At 42.9% G+C, this 19,384-nt stretch overlaps 1 protein-coding gene across 1 annotated transcript; it reads left to right on the top strand.

Annotated features, from left to right (window-relative positions):
* Positions 1-659: 659 nt before the first annotated feature.
* On the top strand, positions 660-18,018 carry LOC310929619 (proto-oncogene tyrosine-protein kinase Src-like; the record flags this gene model as incomplete). The annotated part of the gene is made up of 12 exons (XM_083892432.1): positions 660-701; positions 8,271-8,552; positions 9,914-10,013; positions 11,658-11,756; positions 11,981-12,084; positions 14,217-14,366; positions 14,458-14,613; positions 16,004-16,183; positions 16,276-16,352; positions 16,446-16,599; positions 17,359-17,490; positions 17,810-18,018. The coding sequence occupies exons 2-12, from the start codon at positions 8,279-8,281 to the stop codon at positions 18,016-18,018; spliced, it is 1,635 nt and encodes a 544-aa protein (XP_083748558.1). The 5' UTR covers positions 660-701; positions 8,271-8,278.
* Positions 18,019-19,384: the final 1,366 nt, after the last annotated feature.

Consider the following 19,384-nt stretch of genomic DNA (forward strand, 5'->3'; position numbering starts at 1 on the left):
TAAACATACATTTCGTCGTTTATTGTCTTTAATAACAGCTCGTAACTCTAGCTAATTGAGTCTTTTTTTTTTTTGTATAAGATAACGTTTTTATTAATGTGTCTGTCTGCCGGCGCAGTTCGGCGTCGCGTGGAACTACGCAACTACTCCGCCGCTGCTTACGTAAAAAGCGTAAAACTCCAGGCTCACTCGTATTTGAACTCCTGCGCTTCGTCGTTGACGCACGACACGGTGCCTCTTTCCCTGTGCGAGACATGTCTTCTTCCCACTACAGCACAGCTGCTTTGTCGCCTCTTCCTCTGAGCTGAACTCACCACCACCACCACCAACACCACCACTGCTGCTTCTTCTTCTTCTTCTTCTTCGTCTGTGTGTCGGTGGTGTTTGTCCGGGCCCACCGCCGTCACTCACCGGCAGCGGAGGAGCCCCCTTCCTTCCTCGCTGAAGACACACACACACACGGCTGGCTCTCTCTCTCTCCCATACCATGACCCGCTCCTCCTGCGAACATCCTGCCGAATTTCGCTGAATGGGAAATTCGTGGCCGGTGCCAGGTTTCCACAGCGACGACTGTCCAGCCGCTCCCACTGACACCATCGTTATTGCTCTAAATGAGGACAGACGTACCGATCTAACGCGGCTCAAAAGCGAAGGGGGCAAAAGGGTTTTTTTGGGGGGCTGAATCTGAAGACGCGTCAAAGGTAAGTTGAACGTCGCTCGTGACGCTTTAATGCGGCGAAATAAGAACACGTTCTGTCAGAATATTGACAACGTGTGTGTGTGTGTGTTTTTTTTTTTGTGCCTGTGTTACACCGTATTTTCACCCCCTTCTTTTTCGTCTGAGCCCCCTCCTCTCACACTGACTTGTATTTCATTGTTGCACAGGCCATTCACTCACATTATGCTCAGTTGCCGCTCAGACACGTTTACTACCTCGCTAAAAATAAAAAACCGTGGTCAAAAATGTCATTAATGTTCCCCTCAATCTGTATTTGAATCGGACGAGAAGCGTTAAAACTGACCGCGCGCTTAAAATATAAAGCCAAGAAGGCATCGAAATTCAAAATGGAGCTGTACCAGCACCTGTTTTGATTCATCAGGCCGCATATGCGCTGTATGTGAGCCGGAGAGCAACAGCAGCGTTTATTCTGCATTTGTTGTCATTCACACATCCGTGTTTTACGTCGTGTGAAGCTGTGGATGAGTTTGTCAAACACACGCTCTGACGTGTAATTTCATTATTATTATTATTATTATGAATATTAGTATTCTTTTATTGTTAATTCCCCACAGTAAAGCCTTCATCATTCTGACAGCTGCTCCTCCGTAGGCAGCTATACTACCCCACCCCATGGTTCTCCTAAAGCAGCTTTGCTGACAACAACTGGTGTTTTATCCCGTGGAAATAGATTTTTTAATTACGCCGGACACTCTATTTACAGTTGGTTTTGGAGTCCTTTGGATGAATTCCAGCTCATTTCCATATGGGATTAGATTCAGCTCTAGTTTGTTGTTATTAAGACACATAAACATGTAGAAAACACTGGGGACTATCACATGATAAGAAATATTATAATATATAAAGTAGGCCTGACAATTTGGGTTAAATAATGAATTGCGATCAGCTAACTCAAGCTTTGTAAATATGAAGTTATAGATTAAAAACCAACTGGATACTTAAAACATGCTAGAGGTTATTTATGTCGTCGTGTTGTTGCCAAATAGTCTCGTTTTGTACACAAACAATAAGATGCATGGTCACAGCAGCAAAGACGGTAAAGATAAAGATAATAAACAATAAACATGCATTTACAGGAAAGTGCGATATAGAAAGATAACAATATGGCTATAAAAAGTTCAAATGGAATGTGCATTATAGACAGTTTCCAGAATATATACAGCATGGGCTGGATGTTTACAGTATAAACAAAGGTTTAACATGGGATATTATATATTGGAATGATTTCCAATGTTTTTCGATGACCAGGAGAAACATTGTTTACCAGGTTTACATTTAGTCGTTAGTTAATCAGTTCATAAATGAATAGTTGTTGCAGCCCTAACATTTTTATATAAAAAACAGACTGATTCATCACAGAATTTGTGATCTACTCATGTATTTATTGTGATTTTGATGAGTAAGTGTTGAGCCCTAATCTAAAGTGGATCTTCACATCCTCTCTCTCTTCAGCAAAGCTGTGGGAGTTCATGCAGCGCATCAAAACAACAACAACAACAACACAGTGCTGCGTTGATTCTTTAGTCTGCAGAAATGGCACTCATTACCAAAAAAAAAAGCATTTTAAAGGAAAACATTGAGCCATTTTGCTGTAAATATCGCACACTGCTCATCATAACCTTCTGATTGACGAGAGTTTAACAGCCCTATAAAACAGGCTCCAAGAGAAATGTTCAGGGGGCAAAAGAATGACTATGACCCTTCATTTTAATATCCAGTAAATCACAGCGATCGCAATCATGTGCTGTCATGAATAAAATCCCCTTGAATTCACGGCCTCATCGCGGTTTTAAATGTACTGCACCTCTGGCACAGAACAGCCTTTGTGTCCTCCTTCAGCACCGCGGGGTCCCTACGTCACCGGACTGACTAATCATCCTTGAGCAGCACTTTTCTCACAGCAGAGATCGCTTTTTTTTTTTTGCTGCCAGGAGCCTGGCGTAATAAGAGATGGACAGAAAACGGAAGTGGTCTTTTTATCAGTTGAATAGCAAAGTGCCCTTCTCTTCCTCATGAGCTTCTTCCTCTCACATGCCTCTCTCTCCTCCCCTCCTCCCCTTTTGTTTGTTTGTCACCGAGCGAAGAGGAGAACAGACCGTGAGATGGAGCAGCAGCAGCTCGAAAACAAGCTCGTTCTGTGAAGTTAAGGACAGATTTGCTGTACAAACGGAGAAGATTTGAATGAGGGAAAAGTGGCACGTGACGCATGGGGCACACTTGGGGTGAATTCCAATTCCTTGCTTAACCCTCAATCTTAACTCTCAATCTCAAAAATGCGCGCTCCCGCTAGTGCAAGTGCTGTCCCGATTCTCCGAAAAATTAGGTTGAGGGGCAAGTTTAAGGGCTGTATCGCCCTAAATATTGAGATTTTCCGAGACCACCCTTGGGAGCAAGGGCTACCCAGAATGCATTGCGTGTTTTGACATAACGAAGATGGCGCAGAAAGCAAAAATGATGAAAACCATTGTATTATCTTAGTTTAGGCCCATATTATGGATTACTGACGTCATTGTTGCGTAACATTTATTTTTATTATTTTATGAGCTTTTGTCAAAAGCCGGCCGGTGCGGACAAGCGATCGTTTGCTATTGTTTACTTGTCAATAAGCCGTGGTGTGTGGTAACTGTGAGCTGAATATGTCCGTGGTTGTGGTATTTGTATGAGCATCATCTTATAACTAACTGTCAACCTAATAACTTGACTGACAAACTGATTGTCGTGACGTAAATGTGTTCTTCTTCTTTTTTGGAGTTGACAGAGCTTTCGCGTTATTCTGCCCCCCACAGTCTGAAGACGTATCTGCATTTAAGGGGTGTCCCATTTCTAAGTGACAAAATAACCCTCAACACTTGGTTTTGAGGGCCAAATAAGATTAAGGGTTGAGCTTGAGGGTTATGATTGGAATTGGAATTGGCCCTTGATATTGAGTATCTTCTTTTGACCCTTATTCTCTTCAGATGATGGATCATTTTTGCATTTTACTGTATGTAGACTGGACATTTACCAAGACAGCAAGACTAATGTCCTTTCATTTCAATCTTGAGGGAAAACATCACCTCCTCCCTCATCTTCCCTCCCCCCTGGGCAAACTGTAATGTTCCCATTTGACTGAAAACACACTGGCTTGAACTCCGTCACTCTCTCTGTGCAGCACACAGTGGCAACTGTTACCGTCTGCTGTGACTCAGTGAGGTCTGTCGTTGGCCAAATGTGCTCATGTGCCACGACCGGATACTTAACGGCGACGTCTGCTCCGCTTCGGATGTGAGCTTTATGCTAATCTTGATCATCAGAGGAGCGGAAACATGAACATGGACATGGACTGTGGAAAAAGCACATTTGGGAACATTTTCAGTTTGTCCTTAAGCCTCCAGTTTGTAACATAGCGCTCCAAGTGTGTTTTCATAAGGGAACTTTCCACACGTGTGCAGACGTCTACCATGTTGTCATCCGCACTTTTCCACAGCGGTCGAGCGGACGCTATGGGGAAGATTGCGAGCACACCTCCAGTTCAAGTCTGCGCACGCGCCGTTTGTCGCACAACACTTTCAAGTGCAGTTGGTGAGACCCACAATGAAGATGGTGAGAATGGAAACTTGCTTGAGGTCATGAGAGGAAGTCTGTCCTACCCACCAATGTCAAACTCAAAAGAGTTCAAAGAAATCACTGCTACTGCAATGGAATGTGTGAGCGAGCACGCCTGCGTGGAAAGCTAGACCTGTACGTACCCTCGTTAGCTGAATATTCAATGATTTGTTTGATGATAAAAAAAAATAAGTTGATCAGTTAATCTGACTATTCGATGCAAAACTGAAAAAATGTTTGAATGCATTTCGTAAGCTAGCTCGACATGCTGTGAACCCAGCATTACTTTCACTAGCTCTCATGTGCATCGAGTATTCAAATATTCAAAGTGGTTTCAAGCATTTTCTTTGAAACGCATACATTTCTTTTGTCTTACCTTTTGCCATTGTTTGTGTCGTAACCATAGTTACAAGTGTCAGTCTGCAGCCGTGCAGACTGACTCACCTCAGTAAACCTAGTCCGACTCAGTTCTAGTCCAGTTGTTGCTACTAACCTGCTGCACCTGCATGTGCTGTTAACTGCACTGAGCCCCTTTTTAAAAGCTACCATCACTTGTTTGTTCAGTGAAATATTTTCACTTTCTGGGTTTAGTTTGAGAGCAAATACAATATTGTTCGATAAACTCTGCACTGATCTTTGTTAACTGAGCATCTTTAGTTTGACCGCCAACATCTACTGTAGATCTGACTCATTCGAAATCGCCAACTGAAAGTAACCTCCACATTACAGTGTCCACAGTGTTACATAACCTTATTTTACATCACCTTTTAAAACCAGAAAGTCACGTCTCCTGGGTTTAAATAATTTGGTAATATTCATTTTACAGTTGTGCAAATTTAAATAAAATTTGATTTGGGGAAACGTGAAAAAGAGCTTCTTTGTTAACCTCCCATCCTCCTCCTCTTCTCCCTCCTCACTTCCTTCCTCCCATCCTGCCCTCCCACTGCTCAGGTGCCTGTTCTTGTTGCAGTCTCTGGCAGTCGTAGTGGTATTGGTGCAATCTGGTTCTCCCACATTCCTCTATGCTTGTTTTTTTTTTTTTGGGGATGGAGTAAATCAAAAAGCATCTCAGCATCTTTTCCCCCTCCTTTATCTTATTTCTCGCCCCGTTTGCAGTGTCGGTACGACTCTGTGTGTTTGCACTTCTTGATGTGCGGCCACTTTGGACACCATTTTAGGAGAAGGCATGAGGCACGGCTACGGTGCCAGCTCTGTTGTTTACATATGTCACCTCTTAGGCTGTCGAGGGTTTTCTGGCGTGTGAGTGCAAAGTCCCGGAGAGAGCAAAGTGTTAAACATTGTGTGCATGTTTGCAGTGTCAGCCGTGTATCATAACATCTCCTCCTCGGTGTGTGCTTAAACTTCATGAGTTGTTGTTTTTTTCCTACTGCCGTCCATGAGAAAGATGGTGTCCATGTCAAATTTGATTATACTATACAGAACAGGACTATAGCATCTAATGCGGGTTGTGAAGACATTTCATTCAATGTGACATTGCAGCAAAAAAGTCATCATAATAACAGGACATTATTACCCAATTACCATTTGCACATCTTCATAATGGCTAAGATTGATAGATGTCTTGAAGGAGAATGACTGCAGATTGAAACAAACCCAAACCTCTCCCGTTTTATTGACATTATTGACTTGTTTTGGGTTATGTATGTTAATGTTGTCCATGTAAACAAAGATCCTCCTGCTCAAGATCATCCACAATCTTTTAATCCGCAGCTAAAACACGCTACTTTAACAATGGATCACTAAGCAGAGCTGTAATTCAGTGGCAACTTAGTGTTTCGGGATCAGATCCAAACTTGGCGAAAACCAAGTACAAGCGTCGTCAGTGTCAAATTGAAGTTACATTTACTAAAACATCCCTCTGTCACCCATTTTTCCTTTCACCCCAACCGGCCGAGGCAGATGGCTGCACATCTTTGAGCTTCACACAATAGTCTTATTGTGTGAATTGTTGGGTTTCTCTGCTCTGCGTGATGTTGTCTATGTACAGTGCCTTGAGATGATGCATGTTGTGATTTGGCACTGTATAAATAAAATTGAATTGAACTAAAACAACAGGTAAAATGAATCCTCAAGATAAATTCCACAAAAATCATGCATCTTTTGGGCAGCAGTAGCTGTTTGAGGGCTGCTTCCTGTCTCTGTCGAGGCTGTAAACCGTCAAAGACTTGCACGCTTTTTTTTCACATGTCGAAAGACGCCTGTGAGGCAGTCATTTACTGGTCACACAATTCCCTCAGCCCTGGCATCATGGGAAATTCACAGTGGCAGGAGTTGAATGGAATCTTGTATTTATGTGTTTCTCTGATGCTCATGTACTCACTTCTCTGTTCTGGAACTCAGATCCTTGAGCATCTTTGCGAATCCCCCATACCTGTGTAATTATTGTTCTGGTTGCACATTACACTTAAAATGCCCTCTACGTCTCATCTGTCCATGCCTCGTACAACGGCCGCCTACGCGTTCTTTTTTCAGCCGCTGCCAGTTCCTTTCTCCTGGTCTGTTAATAACCCTTTCCGATCACACGCGTGTGCTTGGAAACACTCGCATGTGTCGGGGAAAAAGGATGTGAGACAAAAGTATGGTTGTGCACGAGTGTGTGATGGAGCCTTGCTTCCTAAACACTAAGGAGCAGCTACTCGCACACCCACACACACACACACACACACACACACACACCTACACGTGTGGTGAATATTCTATCTGGAACTGACACTGCTTCTATTCTCAAAAGAAACGGAGCTGTTTCATTTGTGTGTGAGCCTGAAGTAGCCGTTCTCACAGTGAGTCGTCACACAGAGCCCAGAGGGGAGGTTTGGACTCGGTGTGCGGACGCATGCTTTTTTTCGCGACGGCACTTGACTGTCTGAGCATGTTTGTCTTTGTCTGCTGCTCGTAATGACACGGTGCGCTCTTGACTTGTTGCGTTTATCAGGCCACAATAGATGTGTTCAGCAGCAGGGTGGAAAGGAGACGACGCCATATACAGTAATTATCTGTCCAACACTTTCTATTGCGTCACTCCACATGTACAGAGCTGAAGCTCCTGTGTTTGAGGATTTTGTCCCCCCCCCCCTAAATGCTCATTGATTCTGAACAGACGGAAATGACCTTGAATGTATGTGCACTGACTGATTCAAGGTGTCCAGTTCTCAGAGTATTTGTATGCTCAACAGTTCTAACTGAACCTGGATCTGCTCCAAGTGTAGTAGTCTGGTGGATTTAAGTAAGAAATGTCAGTGAATGAAACCGGACCAGAATCATTCTCTGTTTCTGAATCCATGAATTTGTTCTGTATTCATGACTCAAAACACTAGTTCTATTTAAGTATTTGAGCCATTATTAAAAGGAAAAAATTATGCTGACGATGACGTTGATATTCTGAGATTTTCTCTTTTTGGTTTCAATATTTTTTTCCAAGAACGGAAAGAAGAAGTTCACCAAAATGTATCTCTCTTTTTTTTTTTTACATGCTAGAAAGTTCAGTAAAACTGAATTTAAAACAACAGAAAATAGCAACACTGTCAACAAAGATATTTTAACTGCAATGACATAAAACCAAGAAAAGCGGCAAGCTGTCACTGAGATTTTAAGATGATGTTTCATAAGTTGATTTTCAAACATTTAAAGATGACAAACCACCATAACAAATTTCACAATAACAATGAGGAATTGTGTGCAACATATCTGACTATTTCTACAACCGTTTCTGTAAAGCCGTGTGTGGGAAATAAGCCTGTTTGGTAATAAGCTAAAACAATAAATCTCTACAAATGACTGATCTAGACCGCTTCTCATTTGAGGGTCATAAGGGGAAGATAGTTGACATTTAGCCAGAGGCAGGTTACATGTGATACCAGTCCAGAGCAAGGTCTTTATCATATCATCTGTCATTAAAATGACTAATTCCAGTTTTCTCTTGTTCCAGGTCTGCACATGGGGGCGGGCAAGAGCAAGCCCAAGGAGCCGGGCCAGCGCTCCATGAGTCTGGACGGCACCATCGGCACGGGCTCGGACAGCGGGCGCTTTCACCACCTGAGCCCCGCCCAGCAGACCCAAACCCCCAACCGGAGCCCCGCCGTGGGCACAGGCAGGCGGGGGCACCAAGGGCAGCACCAGCACGCCCCGAGCAACACTCCTGAGATGGCTCTGTTCGGAGGCGTGGACCACACGGGCACGATCACCTCGCCGCATAGAGGACCTCTGTCAGGTAGGGAACGTGTGATATTTGGTTTTTTTCTAGCTGAGAGTTGAATGAGACGATTGATAACTTTCTCATGTCCGTACGATAAATGTGTAGCTGTCTTAGTGTGAAGACCGGAAACAATGAAAACTCAACTTGCTGAATTTTAACTTATGTAATCAGTGTAAGAATATTAATTCAGACAGAGCCTCACTTGTCTTTTCCCCATTTGCAGTCTTTGTTCTAATATGAGCCAACAATTTCCTCATTCTACTTTCATATTAAACACATTGATGTCGTCAATCTTCCATATTCAATCTGAGTCTGTCCCATAATGTGGAACTACTTTGACTGACAAAAGTTTGGGGTCACCTATACATTTTTTTTTGTGTTCTCCATTAAAATTCACACTTTTATTCATCAAAAGAGTTGCAAAATGAATAGAAAATATAGTCAATCCATTGACAAGATTAGAAATAATGATTTTTATTCAAAATAATAATTTTGCCCCCAGAAAAACTGTTTTCAGCTGTGCTAGCATATTGCACAAGGGTTTTCTAATCATCCAATAGCCTTCTAACGCGATTAGCAAACACAATGTACCATTAGAACACTGGAAATGGGCCTCTATACACCTATGTACATATTCCATTAAAAACCAGACGTTTGCAGCTAGAATAGTCGTTTACCACATTAACAATGTATAGAGTGTATTTCTGATTCATTTAATGCTATAAAAATAAAAATAAGGACATTTCTAAGTGACCCCAAACTTTTAAACGGTAATGTATAGCGGTCATATCTCATCTCTATATCAAGCCACAGGTTACATCGACTGACTCAGATTTAAAGTCTTTCAGTGCCGTTTGTTTTCCACTATTAGACAAAACCAGCTCGACTTTGAAGTTGCTTGTGTCACGGTGTTGCTGCTGCTGCTGCTGCTGCTGCTGTAATGTGTCTAGACTGGCCAGATGGTTGAGTTAATGTTGCTCCATCCAGAGAGCGAAGGGGCAGCTGGTGAATCAGGAGCAGCTCTGCCGGGTCGACCTCGTCCTGCCGAGCATCTAATGGACCCAGTCGGGTGTTTAGCTCGAGTGTCTCGGTTTGAAGATGCTTTCGAAAATAGAAAAACCAATGATGGGATGTGACTTTGTCCTTCACGGACGATCGGTCTCGAGCAGTCTGTACGTCGATATTTCTCATTAGTTGTCGGCAAATTGCTTTCGCGCAGATTTATAGCGTTAACCTGTACAGTAAATAACCACAGACTCTATTGTTAAAGCCAAATTATGGAAGTTGATGTGAATAGGTCATAGAGGGAAGTCCCTCTGTCTTAAATTACTTTGTTCCCAAAAAAAAATGTGTTTCTATGTTTGCGTTTCCTGCAGGAGGTGTCACTACATTCGTGGCGCTGTATGACTATGAGTCACGGACAGCGTCTGATCTGACCTTTAGGAAAGGCGACCGGCTACAGATAGTCAACAACACGTAAGATTCAAGTCCTCTGTGTCTCTCTCCCTCTCTATCGCTGAAGCCACAGATTTGTCAACGCACATCATGTGAGGATGAGGGCACACGGTCGTCGTGTGTGTGTGTGAGCGAACACTGTGTCAGTCTACACAGTCTGATACTTCCCCCTCTGTTGATGGCAAACACATTCTCACAGGACGAGTGTCGTCATTATAGTACTCCAGACACGGCGAGATATACACTTATATTTCCCCCGGCACATGGATAACACCTAAAATGTTGTTTTCTGTAGGATATCAACACATTTCGAAGCACATAATGTCTTTAATTAAAAGCTACAGGGCATGTATTAAAGTCGGAGGCAGTTTTTAAGTTAAAGTTCACACACACACAGGTGTTTAAAATCAGGAACAATGGTGTTTCTTTTCCTCTAGTTTATTCTTCTGCACTCCTGTCAGCTGTGTTAATATAGTCTTGGCGCTACATACTGGGGCTGATTTCTGAGTTTTTATATACATTATTCAAGCATATAATTCATTGAAAGCAGCGAGACCCTCTGTGACAATATAACATGAGTCCAGAGATCCCACGTTATGGCATTAATGAATAAAAGCCCCAGTGTGTATCTGCACACGTACCTCCTCTGCTGTCTGTCTCTGCTCTGCTGTGCTTGCCTTGCCTTGCTATGTCTCTTTGCTGTGTTTTGATGTGTCTGCTGTGTCTGTTATCTCTCTCCCCCTCTCTCTCTCTTTCTTTCTTTCCTTCTTTCTCATGCTTCATGGTTTCTCCTAGGAAAAAGTACAGCTTCAGGTCAGTAACACTTCATACAGACAGTGATTTTTGGGGCGTGAAATAAATTAAATCTGTAATTTTTCTGTAAATTGTCACACCTGCACATTGTTCTTCTGCTTCTTCTCCAGTCACATTTTAAACTGTTTTCACATAAAGGTTTTCTGCTAATGCCTTGTATTTTTTTTTCTTGCCGTCAACAAATCGATTGAAAAGACCAAAAATCTAAAAGTGAATTCATATTATTTTCTGTGTAGCCTTTAATTATATTGTCAGGTTAGTTCATTTTAATAAACATGGGCATCATAGTTTAAGTCAGGGGTTCTCAAAGTTGTAATACTTGAGGGCCAATTTAGGAACCCAACATTGGACTGAGGGCCGCCAAAGGGAAAAAAGGGAGAAAAAAACAGAAACAAATCCCATTTGTTATAATTTTAATGACCAGATTGCAGTTCTACAGTTTACACTTATTGGTCTGTATCCAGTAATGTCCAATAAACATTTAACATTTTTTAGTTAGCTCCTGGATTAAAACTATCAACTGTAATTCATTGCGGGCCGCCAGAAATGTTTCCGCGGGCCACCATTGGCTTGCGGGCCGCACTTTGAGTCCCATGTTTACAGAATTATTCTGTGTCACAGTTCTCCTGTGAAGGGAAATCTAGTATTTGAGCAATTTTTTGCTCATGGTCTATTCATGGGATCTGTTTACAGTGCAAAAAAAAAGTATGAATTCTATGCATTTTTCCTCTTCTTCTTCTTCTTCTTCTTCTTCTTCTTCTTCACTTCTTGCATTTAGAAAACCCATTTATTAACCAGGCTGCATAAAGTAGTTGTGTTTGTTGTTGACTTGCGTTGCTGTCTGTGTCACAGAGAGGGGGACTGGTGGCTCGCTCGCTCCCTAACAACAGGCGAGAGTGGTTATATCCCCAGCAACTATGTGGCTCCGTCTGACTCCATCCAAGCAGAAGAGTAAATTCTCTACTCCCTTGTTTTTCGCTCTAACAGTTTGTTTAGCAGTTGTTGTTTTTTCCACTCTAGGTAGCTGTGATGATGCATGCATAACCAGGTCCTGTATGCAGACACTAATGACTCATGTGCTCTCTTATACATTCTATATGTACGGATCTAAAATCTTGTCTGACACTCTGGAGTAGCTCCTCACTGATCTTATTCTCCACGGCCCACTTTCTCAGGTGGTATTTTGGGAAGATCACGCGGCGCGACTCGGAGAGGCTACTTTTGAACCTCCAGAACCGACGAGGGACCTTCCTGGTGCGAGAGAGTGAGACCACTAAAGGTGAGGGAGAAATTTCTCATAGCTCTTGAGCTGCCTTTTTTTTTTATAATGTGATTGATTTGTGTGTTTATGTAAGTTTTAAAGATAGTATTGCAGTTGTTCTATTTAAAACTAGAAAAGCACTCGGAGAGCGCGGACCCAGTCAAGGCAGCTCAGTGCCTACACAATACACCCTGCCGGCGCACAGCGTCTACGGATCACGCCCAAAATTTTATCACTTGTTCCTGATCCCATTGCTGACATTTGCTGAAGAATTCATCCAAATCTGTCTGTGACTTTGAGTTATATTGCTAACAGACAGACAAATAAACTCTGGCGAAAACCTGGCGGAGGTCAAGAAAAACTTCAACGTTAAATTTTGATGGAACGCTGACTTGTGCCGATCTCGTTCCGCACTTTGCGATGTCCAGCCGTGTAAATACTTCACAAGTTACTGATCTGCAGCAAACTGCACCCAGTGCCTGATTTTCAAAGAGAGAGGTGTGAGTAAGAAGGAGGCAGTAGTACACACATTTTTTTAACACAGTATGTGTAATTTAAAATACTTAAAAAAAACTGCACTGTCAAGATCTACCCATGTAGTACATCAGTTTTCACTTGGGAAAAAAAGTGTCTTGTGTATTTAACTGTAACTGCCAGACTTGATGTATCTCGTGTCCCTCTAAAACGATTGGAAGGAAATGGACAGTATTTGTCCGTGAGATGCGGTAATTTCTTTGTCACGTACAGAATGACCTACGTTTTAAGATGTCAGTGAAGAACAGACACGGCCTCTTCAAGAAGAGTGTAACGTCTTCATCAGATAAGAATGAAAAATAAAAACGACATTGTGCAGTAGCCGTTATCCCACTTTAACACAAGTTCTTCTGGGACTGAACATAACGAGGCAGAATCGTGTAATTAAGTCATTTGCTAACTTTCACACAGCATCTTTGTTCTCCGTCCCTGTGGCTGTGAGGAGGGAGTTGTGCATCTTTCTTTGAAAGAACCTTGTGACACAGATGAACTCATCGGGGGGGTTTATTTTGGAGGGAGTGCAGGGGGAAAAAAAAGGGTGGGGTGGAGTGGAATGGAGTTGGGTTTGTGAATGGAAAGGGGTGAATCATTTGCCTCTGCCAGAACTAGGTCAAGCCTTGGAGGGTGCTGGATTTCCCCCCTAGCTTCAAGTCTCTGTCGTTTTTCCCAACGCACACACACACACACACATGCACATACTCACACATGAACACATGCATAATGAGGGAGGGAAGGAGAGGAATACAGAGTGGGTAGAGAGGAGACTCAGGAGGAAAAAAGGAAAAGGGGGAGGATCTTGTATTCAATGACAAATGTGAGGTTCACAGTGTGACAGACGAGCAACTCATGTGTTACAAGTATCAATAATATCATATCGTGTCCAAGACACGTGCGATCATCTATACGGCTGAGGATACGAGCACTAAAGTCTTGACCTACTTCTGCTTTCCAATCATGGGAGCTAAAAAAAAAAACCCACGCAGCTTAGCGTAGATACTACTACACTGTATGTGCGGCATTCAACTTACACACATGAGCAGAAAATACCATGAAATTATACAAATGCAGCCGCTGTTGTGTCCATTAAACACAGTAGTAAGCACTATGGAATTACTCCAAAATATACTATGGTGCAATGTTAAAGGAATCAAAGTAAAACTTTAATTTTTTTTTAAGTTTAATTTTTACTCTTGTATATTATAGCCACCAATGTCCATTTTTTAAATTAAATTAGGAGGTCCCATCATTATACAGACAATCGGACAACTACGTCAACAATAAACTAAAGAAATCACTCCTTGGAGGCATTTCTCAGTCAACCTGTTTTTCAGCAGCTGCAAGGCTCTTATTTATTTTCATATTTGATGTGATTTATTGCTGTAACGGTTAGAGAAATCTCTAGTCTTGAGGACATTTTCTTTACAAACGCTAAAATCAGTAGGCCGGCCACACAGAACGATGTGAAGGCTAAGCTGACACTAAGGTTTTGTCTGCTCGGGGACTTTGCCCAGCACAGCTGCTAGGAAACTCCGCAGAGCAGCTGTCACATAAGGCCTTAATATGCCTGCTTTTATGGCTCTAACCTGTCTCTGTCTGTTGTCTCTCCTCGTTCACAGGGGCATATTGCCTGTCGGTGCTCGACTACGACAACACCAAAGGCTTGAATGTTAAACATTACAAGATCAGGAAGTTGGACAGTGGCGGTTTCTACATCACCTCCCGTACCCAGTTCACCAGCCTACAGCAGCTCGTCTTTCACTACCGCAGTGAGTACTGACACAAGTGCCAAAAGCTGCGATAGTTGACCTTTTATATAAAGCTGTTGCCCTCAACTTCAACTCTCTTTCCTGCTTTCAGAGCATTCTGATGGGCTGTGCCATGCGCTGTCAGATGTGTGTCCTGTGGCCAAACCTCAGACACAGGGACTGGCCAGGGACGCATGGGAGATCCCCCGAGAGTCCCTGCGCCTCGACCTCAAACTGGGACAGGGATGTTTTGGAGAAGTCTGGATGGGTTAGTACGACATTCTTACCTCCTTTTTAAAGGAGTTAAAACTGTAGTGAGTAACTATTAAAGCGGAACTAGACCGGAAGTTCCTATTATCGCTGTTTTTTTTAGTGTGTATCTGCGTCATTACCTTGTTTATGAAGCCTGACGGTTCGAAACAAACAGTTCAGCCATTGCTGAGAACGTTGTGTTTTATTGTAATCTCGGGGCTCAACGAGATCACTGAAAATCCCGTAATAGTTACGTAAGCAGCGGTTCTCCTGAACAACCGATCGTCCTGCTCCGGGCACTAGTCCGGGCACATCCGGTTACGTACATTGAACCGCAGAAGAAGAATAACGTCCGTTGTGGAGGTGTTTCATGAGCAACAGTGTCTTCTGACTCTGGGTCTGACTCCGGTTTAAAGTCATAAAAGGGACTGTGGCGGGGAGTCGTGACGAAGCTATTTTTAAACACTGTTAAAACAATGTTTTGATAATGAGTAGCAGTGCATCCGCCGTTCCAGAGGGGGGCGCTGCGCTTCTGAGAACGGATGTGCTGGATAGTACTGGCCAATCACAAGACTCTGTCTTCTGGGGGTGAAAGTTCACTCTGAAATATCGCAGCTGAAAATCACTGTCAGAAAAGAGGATTTCTATCGGCTAGTTTACAGCAACTATGAGGTTTTTTACCATAAAAACAAGTTAATATATGTAAGTAGACCTCCATAACTAACATATAAGTGCAACAGGACCACTCTATGTGACCTTTAAATACAAATGAGTAAGGCAATATAGAGGTGTCTAGGTCTCATGTTGTCTGGGTGACATTCTATGATTTGGTTTAAGCCAGGACAGATGGAGGCAACAGGAACGTTGCGCGAGTAAAGCGAGATTGGCCGCAGTCAGTTTGGTGTATAACTGATAACACAAAAAGATTTGATTGAATCTGTCAAACACTGAAGAGGCAAAGTATGGTAAATTATAATGTTCTAAATGCATTTTTTAATTAAATAAACCATTTGATATCATGCGCTTATTTAACAGAAAGTTAGATGAGAAGACTGGAACCAGTCTGATGTCTGTCAATAAAAGATAAATGGGTTAGTTTGGCACAGACAGATCTAATGTATCTAAATTAATCAGATTGCTTCATCACAGGAGTTGCTGATCATATCAATGAGCAATTATGAAGATGTTCAAGTTTGAGTTAACTTTATTTGCCCAAGTACAAGTGCATTGGAATATTTCTCCTGGTCTCCGTTGCATAATGGAACAATACAAAAACACAATATACAGAACTCATCTAATTTTGGGCAGATTAGTTACTTGAGCTATCCATTAAATCTAATTTGTCAGAAGAAAAATAAAGACTTATATAGTTGATTTATGAATAATCGCGCTGCGTTTTCTCTCAGGTACGTGGAACGGTACGACACGAGTCGCCATCAAAACCCTGAAGCCCGGCACCATGTCTCCGGAAGCCTTTCTCCAAGAAGCGCAGGTCATGAAGAAGCTGAGGCACGAGAAGTTGGTCCAGCTGTACGCCGTGGTGTCGGAGGAGCCCATCTACATTGTCACAGAGTACATGAGCCAAGGTGAAACGGGATGAAGTGGTGCCAGTCTGTATCACACCGCTTAAATGCTTTAATTGTCTCTAAATACCATATTTCTGGTCCTGTATTCACAGGTAGTTTATTGGACTTCCTCAAAGGGGACGCGGGGAAGATGCTCCGGCTGCCTCAGCTGGTGGACATGGCCGCTCAGGTAAAGCGCATGACAAAAACCAACACCTTTAAAATGATCTGAAAATTCGATTTTTTCTTTCATATAAAAACCACGTCCCCTCACTCCGTCCAGATTGCTGCGGGCATGGCCTACGTGGAGAGGATGAACTACGTCCACAGAGACCTGCGCGCCGCCAACATCCTGGTAGGAGACAACCTGGTGTGTAAAGTGGCAGACTTTGGTTTGGCGAGACTCATTGAAGACAACGAGTACACTGCAAGACAGGGTAAGTCCTCGCTACTCGTTTGTAGAGATGTTGTTTATTTGTCTATTAGTTAATGCCCTCAGTGTTCAAGGTACAATATATAGTATTTATGGGTTTATATAACCCAAAATCCACTTTTTTATACATATTATGTGCTCCTGCATTGTCTAGTCGCTGTATAATAGTTTTTGTTTCATTTTCGTAGTGTTTCAAAAAGTCATGTTAAATAACATGACCGCGGGCCGCGGTTGCATAGCCACTGTTAGCAGCGAGACGCCATGTTTCTACCGGAGCCTGTAAGGACAAACGCGAGAGAACAAAACAAGCGTCTCTTTACTTGTAGCGTAAGTCCCGTCTCCTCTCTCTCCGCTTCGTCTGTTACGGCCGCGGTAGCTCGCCCTCTCCCTCGCCTCACGAACCTCATCTGCTGACACGGAGAAAGACGACGAGGACGACATTTGACCAGCTGCGGATACCGTAGCGCTCAGGGAAGGGAGGGGGTGAGCAGAGCAGCAGGTCTTTGTTGTAAATTTCAGCCTCTCCTCTAGATGGCACTATAAACTACTCATTTCCCCTTTAATGTGTTTATTCACTTGTTTCTCAGTCAAGACACGCTAGTTTTTACATGAGAAGAAAATAAGGTAGACGGTATAGGTTTGGTCACACATTAAAACATTAATTAGAAAGATATAAATCTTAGTGTTTTACCTACAGCATGTGTATTTCTTTTTTTTTACTCGTTTTTTAATTGTTTTGTTTTAATTAACGCGATCCTTTTAGGAGCCAAGTTCCCCATCAAATGGACGGCACCAGAGGCAGCTTTGTACGGCCGCTTCACCATCAAGTCAGACGTCTGGTCCTTTGGTGTGCTGCTCACAGAGCTGGCAACTAAAGGCAGAGTCCCCTATCCAGGTACGCTCTTCACTATTAAGTGTTTCTCAGGAAAAAAAGTGTTCAACTACCATCATTTTTACTGTCATTTCTATCTTTAAATGACTCTAATGTGTTCAATATCTTAAAAAAAAATGAAAGGAAGATACAATGAAGTAGGATGACGCATGCAAATTCTCAGAATCCAGCTTCTCCATCATTAGAAACTGTATCAAAACAAAGAGATGGGATTAGATTAATCACGTATGATGACACACTTGTTGCCATAAAATGGCACATCTAGACTAGTAAGTATTTAGTACTACGTGTACTGTATTAAAATGATCGTTTCCTTCGTCAGGAATGGTGAACCGCGAGGTGCTGGACCAGGTGGAGCGCGGCTACAGGATGCCTTGCCCGTCAGAGTGTCCCATCTCCTTACACGAGCTCATGCTGTCGTGCTGGAGGAAGGACCCAGAGGAGAGGCCGACCTTTGAGTACCTGCAGGGCTTCCTAGAGGACTACTTCACTTCCACAGAACCCCAGTATCAGCCTGGGGAGAATTTATAGAACCACACACTGACCCCCCCCCCCCCCCCCCCCCCCCCCGACCCCACGAGGAAGAGAACCTCAACACCACAGAACGATCTGCACTAACCGACCTCAGAGGAACGCCTGTGAGAGGATCTGAGCCTGTGAAACTCATCCGGGAGGAAGTTTGAGGTTCTTCTGTAGAAGCAGAACCGAGATAGGAAACTGACTGAAACCCCCCCCCCCCCCTGTACTATTGAGGAAACTGCTGCAGAAGAACCTGGAGAACCTCTTCCCTGAAAGGATTCACTGTTCACTTAAGGTTCTCCTGTAGCTGTAAGAGGAGAACTCACGCTGGACAAACTGCTGCCTTTGATTTGATTTGAGGTAACGCGTGTTATCGACAGGTGCCGCCGACGAATCAGGAAGTAGAGAAGACGCAAAGAAGGAAAGAAGACTTCTGTCAAAGGGAGAACGATAAGGGAGGATATTTCCCTGGAGCATGAGCTGTTCAGAGACACCTCCCTCTTTCCCTCTTCTGTCACGTCTCTTTTTCTTTCTCGCCCGTGTTCTTTTTTGTTGTCGTCGTTTCCACCCACAGAAGAGCACTGCCACTGAGGCTCAGGTGCCAAAGCAGAGTCAGTCTCTCTTACAAACAGCCCGTCTTTCTGCTCTCCTTCTATCTATTCAGTATCTTTCTCAAGTCGCTGCTTCTTGAACTCGTCTCCGAATAACTCTGGAACACTACTTTGCATCTTTATTTATGTTTACTTGGATATTATGTGTTCTATTCAACTGTTGTCAATAGCAGACAAAGGTTCCTATTTTTTTTTTTTTCAGCGATTATTGACCATGACGTTAATTCCAGGATAGATCTACTCTACAGGCAGGCTCTGTAATACTGAAAATGAGGTCATTTCAATAGAATTATAGGATTTATTTTGTTTATTTATCTTGTTTATTCCCTCTGGTTTTTTTTTTGGTTTTTTTTGTTTTTTTTAATCTAAACAGTCATTGTGCACTGCTGGACCCGACCTCGATGATTAAAACTGATTTTGGTGCAGGTAGTGTTTGAATGCCTTGTTGTTGATTTAACCTTGATTTAACTGGAAAGTAGCGTTGCAATTAATCAGCACTGCTGTGGCGGCAGAACAGAGCCGTTTAAACAATGACCAGCTCGTTTCCTTCGGTGACAAATTAGGTATTAAACGTTCGCGTGGCCCCCGCTAAAAAGGCTCCAATCATCCAAACTTGGCTCAAGGATGGAACATCTTTAAGAGTAAAACGCCTGCTGTGCTCTGTGCCAAACAAATCACACGCCACACTGCTGTCTTGTGTGTGTATATACTGTTGTATCGATAAGTTTTCTTGGGGTTTTTTGGGGTTCTTTAACTGCGTAATATTT

The sequence above is a fragment of the Microchirus variegatus genome (assembly GCF_963457635.1).
Source record: "Microchirus variegatus genome assembly, chromosome: 7".
In the NCBI taxonomy this organism is placed as follows: domain Eukaryota; kingdom Metazoa; phylum Chordata; class Actinopteri; order Pleuronectiformes; family Soleidae; genus Microchirus; species Microchirus variegatus.